This window comes from Myotis daubentonii, chromosome 1 (assembly GCF_963259705.1).
Source record: "Myotis daubentonii chromosome 1, mMyoDau2.1, whole genome shotgun sequence".
Lineage (NCBI taxonomy): Eukaryota > Metazoa > Chordata > Mammalia > Chiroptera > Vespertilionidae > Myotis > Myotis daubentonii.
In genome coordinates, this window is record NC_081840.1 from 156,695,071 (window position 1) to 156,717,147 (window position 22,077).

The following is a 22,077-nucleotide window of genomic DNA, read 5'->3' on the forward strand; positions in this document are numbered from 1 at the left end:
TTTGTATCTTTACCTTTTTCTTCCTCTTCCTCTTCTTAAAGGATACCTTTCAGCATTTCATATAATCCTGGTTTGGTGGTGATGAACTCCTTTAGCTTTTCCTTATCTGTGAAGCTCTTTATCTGACCTTCAATTCTGAATGATAGCTTTGCTGGATAAAGTAATCTTGGTTGTAGGTTCTTGGTATTCATCACTTTGAATATTTCTTGCCACTCCCTTCTGGCCTGCAAAGTTTCTGTTGAGAAATCAGCTGACAGTCGTATGGGTATTCCCTTGTAGGTAACTGAGTTTCTTTCTCTTGCTGTTTTTAAGATTCTCTCTTTATCTTTTGCTCTTGGCATTTTAATTATGATGTGTCTTGGTGTGGTCCTCTTTGGATTCCTTTTGTTTGGGGTTCTCCGTGCTTCTTGGACCTGTAAGTCCATTTCTTTCACCAGGTGGGGGAAGTTTTCTGTCATTATTTCTTCAAATAGGTTTTCAATATCTTGGTCTCTCTCATCTTCTGGCACCCCTATAATTCTGATGTTGGTGCGCTTGAAGCTGTCCCAGAGGCTCCTTACACTATCCTCGCATTTTTGGATTCTTTTTTCATTTTGCTTTTCCGGTTGGATGTTTTTTGCTTCCTCGCATTTCAAATCATTGACTTGATTCTTGCGCTCCTCTGGTCTGCTGTCGGGCGTCTGTATAATATTCGTTATTTCAGTCTGTGTGTGCTTAATTTCTAGTTGGTTCCCCAATATAAGATCGAGGGTCTTATTAGTTTTCGTGTAGATTTCATTAAGTTTATCGGCAGCTTCTAAACAGTTCTTGAGAGACCTTAAAAGTGTGGTTCTGAACTCTATATCTTCCATTGACAATTTTGTCCTGTTTCTTTGTCTCCGCATTTTGTTATGCTTCCTTGGTGCACCCCCTAGTGGTCTTTGTTCGCAGTCTTATAGATAAATCTTGATTGTTGTAGCTAATTCCAGGGAGGGTTTGACCTCCAGGCCAAGTGGCTATGAGAATCAGCTGTGTCAGTAGTGAGAGAACTTCTGTCCTCTAGGGAGGTGCTAATCTAGCCTTTGCCTGAGGCTATCCGGCAAATGCCTCTGTGCAGGGCTTGGGCGGGGCGGGTCGCACAGGATCAACAGGGTGGGCCGGAGAGAGCAGTTATGGCGGCTCTCAGTCCTGTCCCCAGGGGCTCTGCCTCTCTGAGTCCCAGCACCCGCTGCAAAGCTGGGAGAGAAAGCTGCACTCGCTCTGACCAAAGCCAGACAGTCCCGCTTCTCCCGTTTGAGTCTGGGTCCCTAAAGACTCGCCTGGATCTGGTGCTCAGAGTCTGCGACTCCCTCCCGATTGAAAACGCCAACCGCGCCTTCCGCCGCCAGCCCGCTCCGTGCACTCCGCACCTCAGAATTTGACTTCAGCACTGCGCCTCCTCTGAGTGTCCGTGTGCGTTTCTCTTTCCTCCTAGTTGTAGGACTTCCACTCAGCCAGCGTTCCTGTGGTTCTGGGTGATGTCCCTTCCGTTTTTTGGTTACACTTTTGAAGTAGTTGTTCAAAGCAGCAAACTCCGGCGTTAACCTATGCCGCCATCTTGGTTCTCCCACAATCTATTTCCTAAAGGAAACTCTAGCAATCATGTCTGGGATAGGCATTGCATGCATTTAAATGCAATTGTCAAGTTTCAATTTATTTATATATATATTTAAAATTTCTTTATTGATTAAGGTATTACATATGTGTCCTTATCCCCCCATTACCCTCCCAACCCCCCACTCATGCCCTCATCCCCCTGTTGTCTGTGTCCATTGGTTAGTCTTATATGCATGCATACAAGTCCTTTGGTTGATCTTTCCCCCTTACCCCCACCCTCCCCTACCTTCCCTCTGAGGTTTGACGGTCTCATTGGTGCTCCTTTGTCTCTGGATCTGTTTTTGTTCATTAGTTTATGTTCATTATATTCCATAAATGAGTGAGAACATGTGATCTTTATCTTTCTCTGACTGGCTTATTTCCCTTAGCACAGTGGTTGGCAAACTGCGGCTCGTGAGCCACATGCGGCTCTTTGGCCCCTTGAGTGTGGCCATGAAGTTTCAATCGCACTGTACGTGCTGCCCGCACGTGGTATTTTGTGGAAGAGCTGCACTCAAGGGGCCGCAGTTTGCTGACCACTGCCTTAGCATAATGCTCTCCAGTTCCATCCATGCTGTTGCAAATGGTAAGAATTCCTTTTTTACTGCAGCATAGTATTCCATTGTGTAGATGTACCACAGTTTTTTAATCCACTCATCTGCTGATGGGCACTTAGGCTGTTTCCAAATCTTAGCTATGGTGAATTGTGCTGCTATGAAGATAGGGGTGCATATATCCTTTCTGATTGGCGTTTCTGGTTTCTTGGGATAGTCCATGTGATGCTTTAAACCAAGTCAGAATTGCCAAAGGGAAGGCCTGGGCATCCTGTTTTGTTTTTAATATATTTTTATTGATTTCAGAGAGGAAGGGAGAGGAAGAGATAGAAACATCAATGATGAGAAAGAATCATTGATTGGCTGCCTCCTGCACACCCCCCACTGGGGATGGAGCCTGCAACCTGGGCATGTGCTTTGATGGGGAATTGAACCGTGATCTTCTGGTTCATAGGTCAACGCTCAACCACTGAGCCACGCCGTCTGGGCTGCATCCTGTTTTTTTTAAGAGTGCTGTAGGTTCAGCCACTGGTGGAGAACCACTAATTTAGGAAAGAGCACTTAAAGAATTTCAGGTGAGAGAGACTTTGTGAGCCCCAACCATGTCTCTTAGTACTTGTACGGTGGGCCCTCTCTTCGCTTGTGGGTCTTAGTTTCCTCATCTGGGGTGATGAAAACTGTAAAGGCTGATGTTGACATAGGCGGCTTAAGAAAGCATTTCCCATGTATTACGTTGTAGTTAATCCTCCCAAGAAACTTTATGAAGCATCCCTCCATTTCACTTAGAAAAAGAAACTAAGACAGTGAGAGATCAAGGAACTTGTTCAAAGTCCAAGAAAGCAGTGGGAACTGGCTCTGAACTTTATTTGACTCCAGGCCTTGCCCTCTGAGCCACTATGGTATTGTATGGCCTCCCAAGGTTGTCAAATGATTCACTAAAACTAGAGGAGAACCAAGATGGCGGCATAGGTTAACGCTGGAGTTTGCTGCTTTGAACAACTACTTCAAAAGTAAAACTAAAAGACGGAAGGGACATCACCCAGAACCACAGGAACGCTGGCTGAGTGGAAGTCCTACAATTAGGAGGAAAGAGAAACGCATACGGACACTCAGAGGAGGCGCAGTGCTGAAGTCAAATTCTGAGGTGCGGAGTGCACGGAGCGGGCTGGCGGCGGAGGGCGCGGTTGTTGTTTTCAATCGGGAGGGAGTCGCAGACTCTGAGCTCCAGATCCAGGCGAGTCTTTAGGGACCCAGACTCAAACGGGAGAAGCGGGACTGTCTGGCTTCGGTCAGAGCGAGTGCAGCTTTCTCTCCCAGCTTTGCAGCAGGTGCTGGGACTCAGAGAGGCAGAGCCCCTGGGGACAGGACTGAGAGCCGCCATAACTGCTCTCTCCGGCCCACCCTGTTGATCCTGTGCGACCCGCCCCGCCCAAGCCCTGCACAGAGGCATTTGCCGGATAGCCTCAGGCAAAGGCTAGATTAGCACCTCCCTAGAGGACAGAAGTTCTCTCACTGCTGACACAGCTGATTCTCATAGCCACTTGGCCTGGAGGTCAAACCCTCCCTGGGATTAGCTACAACAATCAAGGTTTAACTATAAGACTGCGAACAAAGACCACTAGGGGGTGCACCAAGGAAGCATAACAAAATGCGGAGACAAAGAAACAGGACAAAATTGTCAATGGAAGATATAGAGTTCAGAACCACACTTTTAAGGTCTCTCAAGAACTGTTTAGAAGCCGCCGATAAACTTTATGAGATCTACAAGAAAACTAATGAAACCCTCGATGTTATATTGGGGAACCAACTAGAAATTAAGCATACACGGACTGAAATAACGAATATTATACAGACTCCCAACAGCAGACCAGAGGAGCGCAAGAATCAAGTCAATGATTTGAAATGCGAGGAAGCAAAAAACACCCAACGGGAAAAGCAAAATGAAAAAAGAATCCAAAAATGCGAGGATAGTGTAAGGAGCCTCTGGGACAGCTTCAAGCGTACCAACATCAGAATTATAGGGGTGCCAGAAGATGAGAGAGACCAAGATATTGAAAACCTATTTGAAGAAATAATGACAGAAAACTTCCCCCACCTGGTGAAAGAAATGGACTTACAAGTCCAAGAAACGTGTAAAACCCCAAACAAAAGGAATCCAAAGAGGACCACACCAAGACACATCATAATTAAAATGCCAAGAGCAAAAGACAAAGAGAGAATCTTTAAAGCAGCAAGAGAAAGAAACCCAGTTACCTACAAGGGAATACCCATACGACTGTCAGCTGATTTCTCAACAGAAACTTTGCAGGCCAGAAGGGAATGGCAAGAAATATTCAAAGTGATGAATACCAAGAACCTACAACCAAGATTACTTTATTCAGCAAAGCTATCATTCAGAATTGAAGGTCAGATAAAGAGCTTCAAAGATAAGGAAAAGCTAAAGGAGTTCATCACCACCAAACCAGGATTATATGAAATGCTGAAAGGTATCCTTTAAGAAGAGGAAGAGGAAGAAAAAGGTAAAGATACAAATTATGAACAACAAATATGCATCTATCAACAAGTGAATCTAAGAATCAAGTGAATAAATAATCTGATGAACAGAATGAACTGGTGATTATAATAGAATCAGGGACATAGAAAGGGAATGGACTGACTATTCTTGGGGGGAAAGGGGTGTGGGAGATTCGGGAAGAGACTGGAAAAAATCGTGCACCTATGGATGAGGACAGTGAGTGGGGAGTGAGGGCGGAGGGTGGGGCGGGAACTGGGAGGAGGGGAGTTATGGGGGGGAAAAAAGAGGAACAAATGTAATAATCTGAACAATAAAGATTTAATTAAAAAAAAAAAAACTGCCCCGTCCCTCTGTGTCCTTGGCAGAGACCATGTAGGGCTGGGAGGGCCAGTCATTGGACAAAGATTAGTTAGGCATGTGTTAAAACATGCATGCAAAATAACGAATGAATATGGTATTCATCAAATAGTACACAATAGCTTTTGAAAAAGGGTTGGTTCAGCCAGGTTCTTCCCCCGCCCGCCAAGCCTCAGGCACATGCCCCTGGGGCAAGCTCACTTAGATGTTGGTTTTAAACATCAACTAAAGCAGACTCTTTGGGCTAATGTGATCCCAGAGAGTGTTTATGTCTAGTAGACAATAGTTAAGTGTTCGCTATCATTTTCTGAGCCTGCATTTCATTCTCCTAGGGCCAAGTGTATGCAGTCATTTTCCCAGAGAGCCCTTCCTAGGTGACGGTGTAACTGCAGGGTCACAGCAGATGTTCCCTTGCCTGGTGGGAGTAGGTTTCAGTGGTTTCTGTAAACACACAATGATCAACTCCATCAGGTAGTGTTGGGGACTGACCCACTCTGCACGCGTCTGTGTTTTCTTTTGTTAATCCTCATCCGAGGATATTTTTCCCATTGATTTTTAGAAAGAGTGGAAAGGAGGGAGGGGGGAGAGAGAAAGAAACAGAGAGAGAGAGGGAGAGAGATGTGAGACAGACATATCAATCAGTTGCCTTCTGCATATGCCCCGATCAGTGCCTGGGATCCAACCTGCAACTAAGGCATGTACCTTTGACCTGCAGTTGAACCCACAATCCTTCGGTGCAGAGGTTTGTAGGGGGGCCAGGGTGCCGATGCTCTAACCATTTAGCAACACTGGTCAAAGCTGCACGCAAACAGCTCCTTCTATTTGTTCCCCTGGGACTTGTCATTGAAGCAATAACTTACCCATTTGTAGAAGAGAACACAATGACTTGGGCATCTTTTTGAGGTTAGCATTTTGGAGGGTTTCTGGGGAGAAGATTTGTAGGAGGAACGGGAGCAATAGCAAAGTGTCTTCCAGTGGTTGATTTTATATTCTGAGCATGAGTTGTGGGTGTAAGTATAGTGGGTGAGGACAGCTGTCAACTACCTGCTTATGTCAGTGGGTTGTATATTATCAGAGAAGTTAATAGAGAGTATGTTAGCATATTATCAGATTAACCTGGTTGTAGGGCTGGTATGGAATTGCAGCCTCTGTCCTTCTGGCTGACCATTTTCAGGATTGGCTACTCGGGTCCGTACATTAGAGGGTTGTAGTATACGGACCTGAGTAGGGCATATGTCCCAGTCAGGGCATATGTCTAAGTTGTGGGTTTGATCCCCGGTTGGGGCATGTATGGAGGCAACACTTTGATCTCTCTCTCTCTCTCTCTCACTCTCTCTCTCTCTCTCTCTCTCTCTCTAAAAAAAAAAAAAAAAAAAAATCAGTAAAAACATATTCTCTGGTGAGCATTAAATAAACTGTTAAAAATTAAGGAGTAGGGAGGGATGATGGAGATTAAGACCCAAAGGTTTAGTCAAGTTTTCATGGTTTTCCTGTTCTATTTGAGACCCCGGAGCACCTGGGCCCAGGGACAGCTGTGGCCACCTTTGGCAGTCCCCCTTCCAGCTCCTTTGAATCTTATACAACAAGCCAAAGGAATAGGAAGAATGATTTCTGCTTTGCCAAATAAGGGACTGGTGGTTTATTTAGATTTGAGATTTAACCTGATTTTTTAGCTTAGGATATTTACTCTGCCATGTCTTTGTGCTTTTTCCTGCCAAAGCATCTACTGCCAGAGGAGATTTGGAGTCCATTTGTATGATTAGTGGATAGTAGAACTAATCTTCAATTTGATAAATCAGTCAATATCTGTCTCCACTTCCTTGGCATGAGTCCAACAAAAGTATTTCATACATGTGCACAGCTCAGAGATTGTGTGTGTGTGGTGTGTCCATCTGTCTCTGCATGTTTGGATGCTCTTGGGAGCCGTAGCTTTGTGGGGGCATCAGATAAGACCAGGGAAAAACCAATGGCTTGGGGGAAGGATGAGTACAGTAAGTATAGTTTTGGGGTACACGTGAGAACACTTCCCTCATGTATCACCCAGAGCTGCCACAATGCATAGAGTAGGGTGTGTCTTATGTTCCCGTTGGTTTCTGGGGAGCCTGTCACCTTTCTCTGCTTGTCCCTTGGGATTCAAGAAAGCCCTTTTGTGTGTTTCTTTCCTCTACTCATGTGATCACGCCGGGCAGGGAAATTTCTAGGCGCTTGTTTGTTCCTGGCCACTGGGATCTGAGGAATGTTGGCCTGAGCTTTTGTGGCTCCCGAATGTGTCCTGGCCTCCTGATGGCCTTTCTTCCTCCTCCTCCTCCTCACTCTGCATGGAGGTCACTGATGGTCAAAACCATGAAAGAAACAGCCCCTGTGTATTATGCTTGCTTCCTCCTTGCCCCTAGCCTATAGGTCCAGGGGACAGGTCCTAGACCTGTAGTGGGCATTTGGACATCTGACCTCAGTTTGGTCACCAGGCCGAGTGTGGGTCTGTGTGGGGGCACATCCAGCTTAAGAGGAGGCGTTCTTCCTTCAAGTCTGTGCTTCTCAGTGGCCTGGTGGCTTTCTCTCCTCTCACCCATCTGGCACTCGCCTATTAGAGAGAAACAGAGCCCCTGTCTAAATTTGACCGTGGCCTAGATTTGGGGTGCAGCATGAATACCTTTGCCTGCACCCTTGTAGCCAGTGCCTGGGAAGCAGTGCTGCATGGCTGATGAGGAGAGCTGGGCTGACTGTGGCAGCCAGTGAGCTCCAGGCAGCGCTGCTGGGCTGGGAGTGGGCAGATGGCCAGTCTTTGCTCCCAGTGGGCAGCCCCTGGCTCACGTGTACTCATCACCAGGATACTGGCGTTGCCTGAGAGTCTCGGGGCAAGACACCAGCCAAGAAAATACTGTGCGTGAAATGTTTAGAGTAGGGCTCTTTGGGATGCCTTTTTTTTTTTTTGGCTGCTTTCTTAAAACACAGTGAAAACCTCTCTCCCTGGTGTTTTGTCTTATTGAGATTCTGAGGAACATGGGACAGTAGTTAAGCAGCGAAGCCAGAGGAGATTCACAAGGCAAGAACTTTTGGGTTTCCCGGGATTCTGCCAAGGCTCTGTGACCTGGAGCATCTGGGACTCTGTTACCAGCATTTCCTTTTTACTTTTATTTATTGATTTCAGAGAGGGGGAGAGAGAAAGAGAAAAACATCAATTTCTTGCTCCTTGTTTATGCATTCATTCGTGGTTGATTCTTGTAAGCGCCCTGACCGGGGATCGAACAGGAAACCTTAGCATATGGGGATGATGCTCTAACCAACTGACTTACCCGGCCAGGGCTTGACCTGCCATTTCTTAAGCAGAGCCCTGGCATCAGTCAGAACTTGGCAGAAAAGGGCAGGCGAGTCTCAAGGACGGAGGAATTTATCTGTCACTCTTGATGGGGGTGGGACTGCATTCTGGGTCCCTGACCTACTTTCATCTGATAAACTCTTACTTATCTTCTTTAAAAACAGTTTTTTAAGGAAGGTCATCCAGACCTACTGTGTGAAGGTTGGGAAATTAATGATTGGCCTCTCTGTATTTCAGCTGTAGAAGCCCCACTCGCTCATGTCCCACTCCTACCTGCCACCTCAATTTATATACTGCATTTGGAACCTGTTGACCTCATCCTAGTTAGTGTTGGGGGGGGGGTGGAGTGTCTTTCTTACACTCCCAGGAGCGCCTTCTACTCTGGGGTTAGTAACCGGCTTCTCAGCTGGCTTTAGGGCTCTGGTATCAGGCTGGGAATTAAGGTTCCTGTCATTCATCACCTGAAAACAAGATGGACTGCAAGGTGTGACTAAAGGGCTCTAGCCACCAGGGGGCACTGGGCCCGTTGGATTGTATAGTGCCCATGGCTTTAAGGTGGGAATGAAATAGGAATTTCTGTGGAATTTTTAAGTTTGCTGTGGGGCACAGGATTTTGTGTCTGTCCTTGAGCACTGCTTCATCCATGGCACTTTTCTTTGTTTCTCTTTCCAGCCTGTGGGCCGAAGCTGACCAACTCCCCAACAGTGATTGTCATGGTGGGCCTCCCAGCCCGGGGTAAGACCTACATATCCAAGAAGCTGACTCGATACCTCAACTGGATTGGTGTCCCCACGAAAGGTGAGGCCATGTCCCAAGGCTGATAGTCACTCTGTGTGTGGCAATCCTGCTCACCAACTCCCCCCCCCCCCCGCCCCGCCCTATCTCTAGCTGCTGGGACACACCATGCAAGACTATCTTGGCTTGATCTCTCCCTATAATGGGGGGACTTTTTGTGGCTGTGTCCCACCATGCTGTTTACACTCCCTTACTTCGTGATGAGATCTTTTCTGACTGGCCGCTCTGTTAGTCCCTCTGCCCTGAATCCTGCCTAGCTCAGCCCTTGCCTCCAAGAAGCCTTCTCTGGCCACCGAAGTCTATGCTGACCTTTTTCCTTTAAATTCCCATGATATTCACCACTGACGGTCATAAAGTGCTCCATACGATTGACAATATTGTGATGAATCTTTGCCTGGTTTCTCAACTGTGTGGGAAATGTCTTAAGAACAGGGACTAACTTTTACATTTGCTGTCCCCCTGGGCCCAGCACAGTGCCTCACATAGTAAGTGCCCAATAAATACTCAGTGCTTCCTATGGGTTGCAGGCTGCCGTGTCCGCAGAAGAGTGGCTGATTTGGACCTGGCCGTGGGGCGCAAGCCCGCTCTCTCCTGGACACCATTGGCAGAAATCATTGCCTGTTTTCATTAGATGTATGGCTGCCACCTATTCTCACAGCCTCAGTCTCCAGCCCCTGACCTCATGAGGCTGGACTGGAGGCTGGGCTGTAGGCAACAACCTGTGAAAAAGCAGGTGGCTCTGAGCCATGTTTAGTCTGAGGGAAGCTGGGCTGCCTTCTAGGTCAGTGATTGCACTGGACAAGGCAGTTCCCTTTCTGGTTTCCCCATCTTACCGGGATCTTATTCAAGTTGGCGCGTGCATGTGTGTGTGTGTGTGTGTGTGTGTGTGTGTGTGTGTGTGTGTGTGTTGGCTTGGCTTCCCTTTTTGGAGAGTGTTCCCAGCTGTGAGTGGCCCCTTCTTCCTGGGGGCCAGCTGAGTGACCTCTCTGTTCCCTCTGCAGTGTTCAACGTTGGAGAGTACCGCCGGGAGGCTGTGAAGCACTACAGCTCCTACAACTTCTTCCGCCCTGACAACGAGGAGGCCATGAGAGTCCGAAAGTAAGGCCCAAGCTGCTGAGCTGCCGCAGGAGGCTTTGGGTTTTGGTTTGCTTTGCTTTTGAAAGCCAGGCTTGGTAAGAGAAAGAGGAAGCTGGCCTGTAGGGTGGCTCTCTGTAGGTGACCATCAGATCTGGCCCCACCTCCGTGTGTATTAAGAGGAGTTTCCTGGCCGCTCTGAGGCTTGCTGCTTTTATCTGCTCCGGATGCTCTAATCCAGCTCAAGAACAATGTTTCATTATTAAGAATGAACAAAATTGTTTTCATGGAAAATCAGCTGTTTATACTGAAAAGGGTGGTGGTGTTGTGTTTTTTAAGCCCAAGGTGATCATGAAACCCAAGTGCAGTGGTGTTCAACCCTGGCTACACTTTAGAATCACCAGGGAGCTTAGAACGATCCCAATGCCAGGCCTACCCCAGACCAGTTTGGTGAGGATCTATGGGCCAGACCTGGGCATAGGTTTCTTAAAAGCTCCCAGGGGGTTTCAGTGTGCCACCACCATGAGCACCACTTCCAGACGGTAATGGCAGCCCTCTGTGCAGCTCTGGTGGGAGCCTCTGGGCCTGCGGGGTATGCGCCTGGCAGCCCTGGCCAGCCTGGGCAGTTCAGCAGTAGGATTGCCAGTCACTGCTCGGATGGGCAGGCTCTGATGTGTGTTCTCTTTCTCCGTGTTGCAGGCAGTGTGCCCTTGCTGCCTTGAGAGACGTCAAAAGTTACCTGACGAAGGAAGGGGGCCAAATTTCAGTAAGTCGGGAGTATGCTGGCTCTATCTGCCAGTCCTGGAGTGGGATGGTGCCCTGGAGAGAGTGAAATGTAGACAGCCCAAGCCATTACCAAGAGCCATTGTGGGGACACCTCAAATAGGGACGAGTGCCTCTGTCCTGAGAGTTGAGGGAAGCAGGTGGTTAGAGTAGCACAGGGACCCAGGAAGGTGGATAGCGGGCGGACTCAGGGGCAGAGCCATCTGGTGTGCTCTGCTCACCCCTCCTCTGTGTGCTCTTGGCACCACCCTCCAAGGCAGGCTGGACCTGGGGTGGCTGCAGCCACGGAGCCAGTGTCCCTTCCATATGCACCTTCCCTGCAGGTTACTGTTACTCGTTTGCTTTAAGGGTTGTGCCCACCCCTCCCCTTCCCTCCCTGGGAGCTGGAGTTTGTGGGAAAGGGGAGAGAAGGGAGGGCCGTGGGGCAGGGCGCAGTTTCTCCGGGAACCACATTTTTTGGCTTCTACCTAGATGTGACAGGCCTGATCTCCTTGGTGACTTGGTAAATACTGTTAAAACTCAAACTTGGGTTCTCTTCACTATCCTTCTTGCTCTCTACCAGGTTTTCGATGCCACCAATACTACTAGAGAGAGGAGACACATGATCCTTAATTTTGCCAAAGAAAATGATTTCAAGGTGAGCCAAACATCTTGTCTTGCCAGGGAGTGCTCAGGAGAAAGGAAAACCCTCAGGAATCAGCTGATTTATACTTGGTCCTTCTGCTTCTGCTGCCCTGGTTTTGCTACATGTAGATAGGGCCTTCCTGGCGCTGGCTTTTAGGGTTACTATGACTGGTGGGGTGGGGGGAGGCATCTCTCCGTTGGGGCAGGACTTGGGATTGAGTGAGTGGTTCCTTTTTTAGGTTTTGAGGATTTGTGAGAGGTGTCATTCCTCCTCACACATGGTGATGGCATTACAGTGATACCAAAGCTGGCCCTTTGCGTTACCACATTTATTGCTTCCTAACGTTTCTGTCTCTCTTCTTCCCAGGTGTTTTTCATCGAGTCAGTGTGCGATGACCCTACAGTTGTGGCCTCCAACATTAGGGTAAGACAACGCAGGACCCCCGCTCTAGTGGCAGAGTCTGAGAAAAGCAGGGAACCAGGTCAGGCCCAGAGAAGTACCTAGACTCTGAGAACAAGCTGCCTCTCACAACTTGTTGATTTTGTCTGGGAGGTGGGATCCAGGGAGGTCAGAAGTGCAGAGTGGCATTTAACGTAGAAGCATGTTCTGCAATCTGGCCTGGCTTTATCCATGCCCTTTCAGACCGTCTGCAGAAGGCACTTATTGTGGCACATGGGTGGTAAGGCAGGGTCCGGGAACAGTTTCTGTGGGTGGCAGTAGCTTGGTGGCTGAGTGGTGACGGGGTTGCTTGGGGCAAGGGGCACTCAACCCTCCAGGCAGGTAAGTGGTTGTGGATTGACAACAGCCATAGCACTCAGTGGACTAAAGGCAGAATTCCTAGTTTGGCAAGCTTGGGAGTAGTCAAACTATCTTCCTGCTGGTGAATCTACAACATATCCTCCTCCTCTCCCTATGCCAAGAGAAGGTTGCCTGGATAAACAGGGTAATTGGCAGCTTAATTTGATTAATTCTTAAATTGTATCACTTGATAACAGTATATTGTAAATAGAAACAGTTACTGGGAAGACTTTACCACAAGTCACCTTCTAGATAATTTTCCATCTAGCTTAAATACATCAGAATAAGACAAAGCTACATAGAGCAACAGGTCTGGTATTGCCTCAGGGCATGGTGTGGTATCGCTACATATAAGTGTGCACCTTTAAAAGGGTGCTGAATGCTCATGAGCTTCTGGTATTGGGCCTGTTCTCCAAGGCCAGCGGTTCTCAACCTGTGGATCGTGACCCCTTTGGGGGTCGAACGACCCTTTCACAGGGGTCGCCTAAGACCATCGGAAAACACATATATAATTACATATTGTTTTTGTGATTAATCGCTATGCTTTAATTATGTTCAATTTGTAACAATGAAAATACATCCTGCATATCAGATATTTACATGATGATTCATAACAGTAGCAAAATTACAGTTATGAAGTAGCAACGAAAATAATTTTACGGTTGGGGGTCACCACAACATGAGGAACTGTATTAAAGAGTCGCGGCATTAGGAAGATTGAGAACCACTGTCCAAGGCAGTGGGAATATTTACACGCATTTCTAAGAAGTGACTTCATAGTTCAGGAAGGGCTATTCAAGTTGTGGAAAATCAGTCCAGAGTGGTTTCAGCGGAAGAGGCTCAGAGGACGAGGAAACAGAAGTTGTAATCTAAACAAAGGGTTTTGCTGTATTTCTTTGGTTTGGTTCTACCAGCTCCACTTGGTAGGAAAGAACAGAGTCGCTGCAAAGTCACTCTTCCCGGTGCCAGCTGTCACCATGTGTGTGGCCAGGAGTCACTCGCCCCGACCCCCGTGATCAGAAGCCTCTCTCTCTGATTAAGCCTCAAAGCGACTTTGCGGCTTAACTCTCCTCTTTGTGTGGGTGGCTGTGCTGGGAGAAAAGATTTGTTTTTAAGGGATCAGTTCCATGGCCTTCAGCATAGTCACACGATTGTGCAACCACCACCATCGAGCTCTAGAACTTTTTCGTCTTCTCAGATTGAAGCTCTGCACCATGAAACACCAACTCCCCCACTGGACTTGGATGTTGAAAGAGTAGCTGCCTCTCTTTTGTGGCTGTGGTAGTTGTTGAGGAAAAGAACACAGGCATTAAAAAATTCAGAGTTTTCCCTACAATCTGCCAGGTTGCTCAGATCTATTGTTCACGTAGAGGAGGAGATGGCAGGCTTGAGAGTTGGTTCTCCTCCATCTCCTTCCCATAAGAGCGAACCTTGGAAGGAACTGGGCCTGAGTTAGAAAAGTGCTAGCCATGGACTGGCTGCTGCCTGTCTACGGGTGGTGGAGGAAGCATCCTGCCTGCCACCCAGGGCCACGGCCATTGGAGCAGTACTGGATGCAGCTTTGCTAACAGAAAGCCTGTTCTTGGTGTGGAGAATGTCACAGGTGCTTACACGGAGCTCAGTTATTGAGGGCTGAGGAGCTCCAGTGGCGCAATCGGTTAGCGCGTGGTACTTATACAGTTATTGAGGGCTGGGATGCTGAAGGTGACATGCCTACTGGGTTGATCCCGAATCGTGGCCGATTCAGAGGTGTTCATTAGACCCCTCGTGGGTCCCCCGTCTCTGTCCATCCAGCAGTGATCCTTTGTCTACCGTGGTGCCCTCCACGCGTAATTGTCGGGTTATGACTCAGCACCAGTGTATTTCCTTCTTCCCTTAAACACTGGTTCGGATCATCATTATTCCAAGGCTGTCTGTGCTTTCCCCAAATCCTGCTTCAGCTAAGCAGAAAGCCTCCAGCATGATTCATGAGCTGCCTCTTTGTGGTGTTACAGGAAGTGAAGATCTCCAGCCCGGATTACAAAGACTGCAACTCAGCAGAGGCCATGGAGGACTTCATGAAGAGAATTAACTGCTATGAAGCCAGCTATCAGCCCCTCGACCCCGACAAATGTGACAGGTAGTTCTTCGGAGGGGATCCTCTCTGAATCACCGACTTCAGGGCTTTTAAGTTCCCACAATGCAATTGCTCCTGGATACTTTCAGGAACTGTCTTGTAAAATATCTTTTGAAGAAAATCCCTCACTGCATGTCCAGTGTAACTGTTTCAGATGCTGGCTGTGTCGAAGTGCGGGAAGTGGATATCCAGCCCCGTCTTGCTGGGTCCCTTTGGCACGGCCTCTCTTTTCTTTCCCTTCTTTTGCTTTTCTCCCCCCTCTCTTCTGGGAGGCCGTCAGCCTCTCGACCACACACTCTGCCGTGTGAGTTACAAACTCAACCTGTTAGATCACATAGAAACAGACTGTGCCCTCCAGGAACATACAGCCAGACGGTGTGGTTCTGTTGGGGCCAACCTCTGCCCTGGACCCCAGCCGGGTGCTGTGCTGATGGGGGGAGCGGGTTCTGACCTGCTGGTCGCCTTCCTCTGCAGGGACCTGTCCTTGATCAAGGTGATCGACGTGGGCCGGCGGTTCTTGGTGAACAGAGTTCAGGACCACATTCAGAGCCGGATTGTGTACTACCTGATGAACATCCACGTGCAGCCCCGCACCATCTACCTGTGTCGGCACGGAGAGAGCGAGCACAACCTCCAGGGGAAGATCGGAGGGGACTCAGGCCTGTCCGTCCGGGGCAGGAAGGTAGGAGGGGAACGGGGGGAAAGGTAAGGGGCTGAGGGGTGGGGTGTGAGTGTCTGTATATGTGTGTGTGTCTGTGTGTCCATGCGTGTATATGTCTCCATGTATGTGTGTGTGTGTGTATGTGTGTATGCATCTCTGTATGTATGTGTGTGCCTGTGTTTGTGTGGATGAGAAGGGAACGTCTCCAGGGCTGTGAGGAGGGTGTGTGGGGGTGGCTCCTCAGTTGCTGTCTCCTCCTCACCATCCTAATGACAACCAAGTGACCGTCCCCAGTGCAGGGAACGAACCCCGCACTGCCTCTCCAGGCGGCACAGGAGCCTGGAGTCCAGTGTGTGTCCCTCTTGTCCCTGCCCTCAGTTTGCCAATGCCCTGAGCAAATTTGTGGAGGAGCAGAACCTGAAGGACCTCAAGGTGTGGGCCAGCCAGCTGAAGAGCACCATCCAGACGGCAGAAGCCCTTCAGCTTCCCTATGAACAGTGGAAAGCGCTCAACGAAATCGATGCTGTGAGTTCTGGTCTGGCTGTGGCCGTCGGGGGGCAGGAGCGAGACGCCAGGAAGCCTCTTGCCGAATCTGCCAGAAATCCTGAGAGCCCTTTCAGACCACACGGGCTGTGTTGACCAACTCAAGGTGACCGGGGTGTTTTCTCCAGGGTGTCTGCGAGGAGATGACCTACGAGGAGATCAAGGACACCTACCCTGAGGAGTACGCTCTGCGCGAGCAGGACAAGTACTACTACCGGTACCCCACTGGGGAGGTACGTGTGCTGGCACAGCTGCCCCTTCCTCCAAGGGTCATTGTCCACTCGGCGAGCAGTGGTCAGGTGTAGCTGCTGTGTGCTGTGCCTGGACGGTCCTTCAGGGGCCGCGGTGTTGGGCTAGCCTGAGAGAGGGCCGCTGGGCACCCCAACGGACCGTTACTGTGCACGGTGACCCACGTGTTGTTCTGATGCTTGTTCCGGGCACTTTCACCTTTGAGTCGGGTTTTCCTGCACCGAACCTGTAAACAGCTCCAAGGGAAATACCATGAGCAACAGTGAGAGCTGTGTTTCTCTAACGACACACACAAGTGCGGAAGGAACAGCAGTGGCGGTGATTATTCCCTCGGTGCGAGGGTTCTCCCCTTGACCGCAGGCAAGATGCAGACACGCCATCGCGTCACTGCGCTGACTGAATTGGCCCGGATGCGGGCAGTCCCCAAAGGCCGTATGTAGCTCAGTTAGGCCGACTGAGCAGCTGCTTAGAGCCCTGGTCAGAGAGTCTGGGAAGCAGGTGGTGCTCTGGGTGTCCACGGCAGGTGACTCCGAGCGGGAGCTCTGCCCGTCTGGGGCCTGTCATCTCAGTTTCCCCATAGCCCAAGGTGCTATCCTTTTGTGTCACCCTGGCCGTCTTTCCTGGGACCTGGTTAGTAAGAGAAGGAAGGGGGACAGCAGAGAGGCCTTTTTCAACTTATTTTTATTGACATAAAATTTACATAATATGAAACTCACTGTTTTAACCATTTTTAAGTATGTATTCCAGTGATTTTTAGTATATTCACAATACCCAGCAACCATCACCACTAGGTCTACACTCCAAAAAGAGACCCCAACCTGTTAGCGGTCAGTCTCCATTCTCCTACCTCCAGCTCCTGGCAGCCACGGATCTGCTTCCTGTGGAGTTGCCTGTTCTGGGCATTTTATATAATGGGATTGTACAATATGCAGACTTGGGTGTCTGGCTCCTGTCACTTTGTGTACCGTTTTCGAGGTCCTTCCATGCTGCAGCGTGTGTCAGACTTCAGTCCTCACTGCCCGTGCAGAGGGTCAGGAAAGGGAAGGAGCGGTGAGAGGGAGGGTGCAGGCCAGTGTCCTCTCAGGATCGCCTCTCCACATCCTCAGCAGCACACGGGCGATTTCCCTTTCCGAGGGAGCCCACTGAGGTGGGTTCCCAGGGCCCATAGGCAGCAGCACTGAGACACGCCAGGGTGTTACTGATCGATCGTACGTCCTCTAGTTCATAGTGAGGGGGCCAAGTTGGCCCAGCTCTCGCCTTCCTGTGTGTGCGGCTCCAGCACAGCGCCTCTCCCTCTGTCCCTCTGTCTTGCAGTCCTACCAGGACCTGGTCCAGCGCCTGGAGCCAGTGATCATGGAGCTGGAGCGGCAGGAGAATGTGCTGGTCATCTGCCACCAGGCCGTCCTGCGCTGCCTGCTGGCCTACTTCCTGGATAAGAGTGCAGGTGCCGCATCCCCCAAAGCGTCCTGGGGGAGGGGGGCTGGGAGCTGGCTGCCATCCTGAAAGGAGGAGGGGAAAATGGCCTCTGAGTTTGGGGCAGCAGCGGACCTGGTCCTGCCTTACCCGACCTGCGCAGGTTGCTGCTGTGCTTCTGAGGGCCCTCAGGCCAGCCCCTGGGAACCGTCATAGCAGGACGTGAGGCATGGTGGGCCCACAGCTTCATTCACAGCCCCTGAAAGCCCTCGTCCACTCTCTTAGCGGCTTTGGGCCGGGTGGGGAGGGGCCAGCGCGTCTCTGCAGCCCCCCTCTAATGAACAAACAGCCCGGAAAACTCTACCTGAAAAATTTAAGTCTGAGTCGGCCAGAGGTTCAGCTGAATCCTGACACACTCTTTTATTTTTATTTATTTTTAACTATAACTCATTCTGTGAGAGCGGGTTTGGGGCTTGCTCTGATTTGTTCTTTGGGCTAGGTGTCTTTTCTCGGGCCGTCTGCCTTCAGGGAGGGCCTGTGTGAGGGTGGGGCCGGGGAGATGCCGCTGAGGGTCGGACCTGGCCAAGCTCTCGCTGGGGGCCTGGGAATGTCCATCCCCAAGTCTCGTGTCTGATTGTGGGGCCCTTTCTCATCTTTTCAGAGGAAATGCCTTACCTGAGATGCCCCCTTCACACCGTCCTGAAGCTGACGCCAGTCGCTTACGGTGAGTGTGGTGACGCAGGCCATGCCGCGTGAGCCTTGCCGCCCTGGGATGGTGGCTACGGGGCTGCAAGCGGCTTGTCCCCTTTCACCATGAGCTGCTCTCTCCCCCGGCCAGGCTGCCGTGTAGAATCCATCTACCTGAATGTGGAGTCCGTGAACACACACCGGGAGAGGTCAGAGGTGAGTGGAAGCTCCGGGCCTCCACCCTTTAGCACCCCTTCCTGTCCTCCATCCCGAGGACTGTCCAGGGGCGGGACCCATACGTGTGAGCTCTTGGGAAGTCCCTAGTATGGTGTTGCCTGTAAACGCTGAAGGAAGTCTCGGCTCTCATGGAGGTAGTTTGTTGGAACCAGGAGGGCCTGGGCGACTTTCTCCTCTCCCTTTTCTCAGCACCTGTGCGCTCCTGCCCTGTCTTTCTTGTGGCTTCTTGCTGTCTTCTTTCTTTCTTTCCATGCTTTCTTCCCCCATTTCTCCTTGACCTGAGAAGCGAGTAATAACGAGGGAGACACATTCTGCTCTTTAACTGTAACCACAGCACAAATATTGTTGCCTTTTCCTCTGAGGCAGCTAAAACTGCTTTCAGTTTCCAGAGCCACTGGTTAAAACGGTCACCTCTTTGTGCGTAGGTACAGAATTACCAGGAAAGGGTAATAGTGAAAAGGGAAGTGGGACTGGAGAAACATACGTTTTTTTTAAAAAAAACATGTTTTTACTGATTTCAGAGTGGAAGGGAGAGGGAGATAGAAACATCAATGATTCGAGAATCACTGATCAGCTGCCTCCTGCATGCCCGACACTGGGGACCGAGCCTGCAACCTGGGCATATGCCCTGACCGGGAATCCAACCATGACCTGCTGGTTCATAGGTTGACACTCAACCACTGAGCCACGCCGGCCGGGTGGAGAAACGTATGATTTGGAAATTAGGGACAAGAGGGATGGTAGGTGGAAGGTTTTCCAGGAGACACCAGAGCCTGGTGGTATTCCATCATCCTCTGGGAGGTCTGCGATCTGGTGGTCGGCCTGGCAGGCTCTCCCCAGGGCAGAGCCACTCTCTGCCCACGTGTATGTCATGGGAGAAAGTTGGAATTTACTTTGTACCGACTGCCGAAATGTGGTGCTTGGCCAGCATCAGCCCCACACTTTCCTGTACACCGAGTAGGACATGCCCGACTGTGCAGGGGACTTTCCTGTTCCCTGGGAGCTTGACCAGAAGATTTTGGCATGAAAACCCTGGGTTCCACCGGCAGTTGCCTGGCTGGTTGACTGAAACGCAGGAGGGCAGCATCCCCTGGCTCTGTGACCCCCTCTCTGGACATCTGTGGGTGGCGGATGCTACATTTCCTCTCGCTCCGTGTGGAGCAGCCTCCCACCCGGATCCCCCAGCTTCGGGGTTTGGCTGCACAGGGCTCTGATGGTCCCTGAACACTGTGCAGAACCGGGGCAGGTCCTTGGTGGAGACAGACTCCAACGCAGGCTCCCGGGTCACAAGCTACAGTGACAGGCCCCGGGGATCGCTCCATTCGCATTGTCACTTGGTTGGAAGGCTAGTGTTTGGCTCTGGCTGGCTGTTTCTGCCTCCCTCTGGTCTCGTGTCTCCTGGCTGGCTTTGGAACCCGCCTTTCCTGTCCTGAGCTGGGTGTAGGCTGGATGCAGGAGCAGTTCTATGCCTGCTCTGCAGATCTTGGCTCGCGGGCAGTTCGGGGGCGTCAGCACCGACACCTCCCTCCTGCCTTCCTGCCCTCCTGCTGGCCTGTCCCCTTCCCCTAGCTCACGTCCTGGCCTCTCTCCCCTTCACGCCCCTCCTTGGAGGCTGGCAGCAAGGTTAGGTTCTTCTCTCCCACCTCGTTGTCCACTGTAACTGAATGACTGTCAGAATTGGTCCTGCTGTTCTCCCCTCGCCTGCTTTGTGAACGTCGAGCTTGTCTGGGTGGGTGTCTTGGGATGATCCGGAAAAGGGCCTCAGGAGAAGATCAACCCTTATCGACCGGGAGATGCAAGACAGAATGGCAACCCGTATCCCAGGGCCGTTCACCTTGGTCGGTCTTGTCCCGTCAGTAAACTCCAGAAGCAGAGAAACGTGTTTTGATTGGGTTTGGTTTTTTTTTTTTTTTTTTTTTTGGCTTATTTACCCCACTTCTCTGTGTAACTGTCGCCTTCTCTCTTTTGTCTTTGTCTCGCTTAGGACGCAAAGAAGGGACCTAACCCACTCATGAGACGCAATAGTGTCACCCCACTAGCCAGCCCCGAGCCCACCAAAAAGCCTCGCATCAACAGCTTTGAGGAGCATGTGGCCTCTACCTCCGCTGCCCTGCCCAACTGCCTGCCCCCGGAGGTGCCCGCGCAGCTGCCTGGACAAGTGCGTGACCCCCCTTTTCCTTCCTGGCCGTCCGTGTCTCCTGTCTGGATGGAGAGACTGCCCTTGGGTACCACCATAGCCTCAGACCCAGGCCTGCATGGGGGTGGGGGAGGGGAAGAACACGGGATAGCGTCTGAAGTTTGTAACATCCTGGAGGTCCAGTCAGGTCCTTCCTGACCATGGCTGTGAGCGTGCATACCTGCCTTCTGAGGAGGTTCCCTTCACTGGGCAGAACCGGGCAGAACAGGAGAAATGGTGGTGTCTGTGTCCTCTCATGTTCGTGGATAGGTTTTGCAAAGCAGCGTGGAAGGCAACCCTTAGGTTGGAAGTCTGCATGCGGTCTGGGCCGTTGGCTTCTGCATGGCCTGAGGACGTCTGTTCTGTCCCAGGCCATGGCTGAGTAGTTCTCCTTCCTTTCTCACCGTGGCTTCCCATTGTGGAAGAGCTGTAGTCAAAGGGGGCCCTCGGAGAATGTCCTTAGCCGGGACCCACCTGGTCCAGTGGGCACCTGGGCAGCCTAACTCCCAGGGCTGGATGGTCTGGAAACAGCCACTTTCTCACAGCAGTTACTTTGGCAGGTAGCGAAAAAACCACAAGCAAAAAACCAACTAGACTTCACTTTATTCCCTGTGAAGATTAAAGGCGGAAAGATCTCCGCTACCGGGCGAACAAATTAAGATTTGTTTTTAGAAATGACAGCCAAGATTCTGTGACGCATAGAAATCTCTGGGCAGAAATTTGGGTCCCACCCAGGGTCTTCCCCCACCTCCACCCACCAGGCCTGTCTCTTACAAATAAGCCACGGCTGACTTTGGATTGGATTTGTCTGAGATCGGTGCTGAGGCCTGTACTCTCCCTGCATTTTGCCTGAGGCTCATTTAAATCCTGTGGTGTCTGGAAATGGGATGTGGGGACAAGTGCTGTGCAGTCTTGGGCAGGTCATTGAACCTCTTCAGGCCTCGGTTTTCTCATCTGGAGAATAGGGGAGTAATGCCAACTGCCACAGCAGATCAAAGAGGGAATAAGTGCTGAGCATCAAGCACAGTATCTGCCCCTGGGACTACCTGTAGGATTTTATTGTCAGGTTACATCCCTCCCTGGCCTTCAATCTCCTTATCTTTCCAAATGAGGGGGTAGGACTTGGGGATATCTAATTAATATTCCTTTTAGGTCTAAAATTTGAGGGTTTTTTTTTTTTTTTTATGAAAACAGAACTGAAGTTCTACGTGGCACATCTATGAGATTGTTTTGGTGTAAACTGGGGCCACAGTTGGAAGTTTAGAGGCTCCTGTCATTGACACTTGCAGGGACTGGCCTGGGCTGGGTTCAGCGGTGGGTACGTGGGACTGCACTATCCCCAGTCACGGAGGATGCATAGCTGGGGCTCTCCCAACTTTGGCAGGACAGTCCTTCGGGGTTGCTGAGCTGAATCCTCAGGGAGTCTGGAAGCTGGGCCAGGCTGGGGGTCCCAGCAGAGGAATCCTGATATCACACGACCTGGGCCTTGTACCCTGTCCCTCTACTGACCTCTCTCTCAACCTTTTCTCTCTGCAGCCTTTGCTAGGGAAAGCCTGTTTGTAAG

At 50.4% G+C, this 22,077-nt stretch overlaps 1 protein-coding gene across 6 annotated transcripts in view; it reads left to right on the forward strand.

Moving 5' to 3' along the window:
• The window catches only part of PFKFB3 (6-phosphofructo-2-kinase/fructose-2,6-biphosphatase 3), an 84,800-nt gene that overhangs the window by 56,528 nt on the left and 6,195 nt on the right, over positions 1 to 22,077 (forward strand). For 2 of the 6 annotated variants that reach the window (XM_059663660.1, XM_059663650.1), the window contains 14 exons: positions 9,029 to 9,154; positions 10,153 to 10,249; positions 10,925 to 10,991; positions 11,571 to 11,645; positions 12,000 to 12,056; positions 14,426 to 14,550; positions 15,022 to 15,229; positions 15,587 to 15,733; positions 15,880 to 15,984; positions 17,315 to 17,444; positions 18,075 to 18,137; positions 18,252 to 18,316; positions 20,322 to 20,495; positions 22,050 to 22,072. In XM_059663660.1, the coding sequence (XP_059519643.1) occupies positions 9,029 to 9,154; positions 10,153 to 10,249; positions 10,925 to 10,991; positions 11,571 to 11,645; positions 12,000 to 12,056; positions 14,426 to 14,550; positions 15,022 to 15,229; positions 15,587 to 15,733; positions 15,880 to 15,984; positions 17,315 to 17,444; positions 18,075 to 18,137; positions 18,252 to 18,316; positions 20,322 to 20,495; positions 22,050 to 22,072 (1,462 nt within the window). Of the gene's footprint in view, positions 1 to 2,014; positions 2,201 to 9,028; positions 9,155 to 10,152; positions 10,250 to 10,924; positions 10,992 to 11,570; positions 11,646 to 11,999; positions 12,057 to 14,425; positions 14,551 to 15,021; positions 15,230 to 15,586; positions 15,734 to 15,879; positions 15,985 to 17,314; positions 17,445 to 18,074; positions 18,138 to 18,251; positions 18,317 to 20,321; positions 20,496 to 22,049; positions 22,073 to 22,077 lie in introns of those variants that run through there. The other 4 variants (XM_059663642.1, XM_059663634.1, XM_059663668.1 and 1 more) reach the window with 4 other exon arrangements.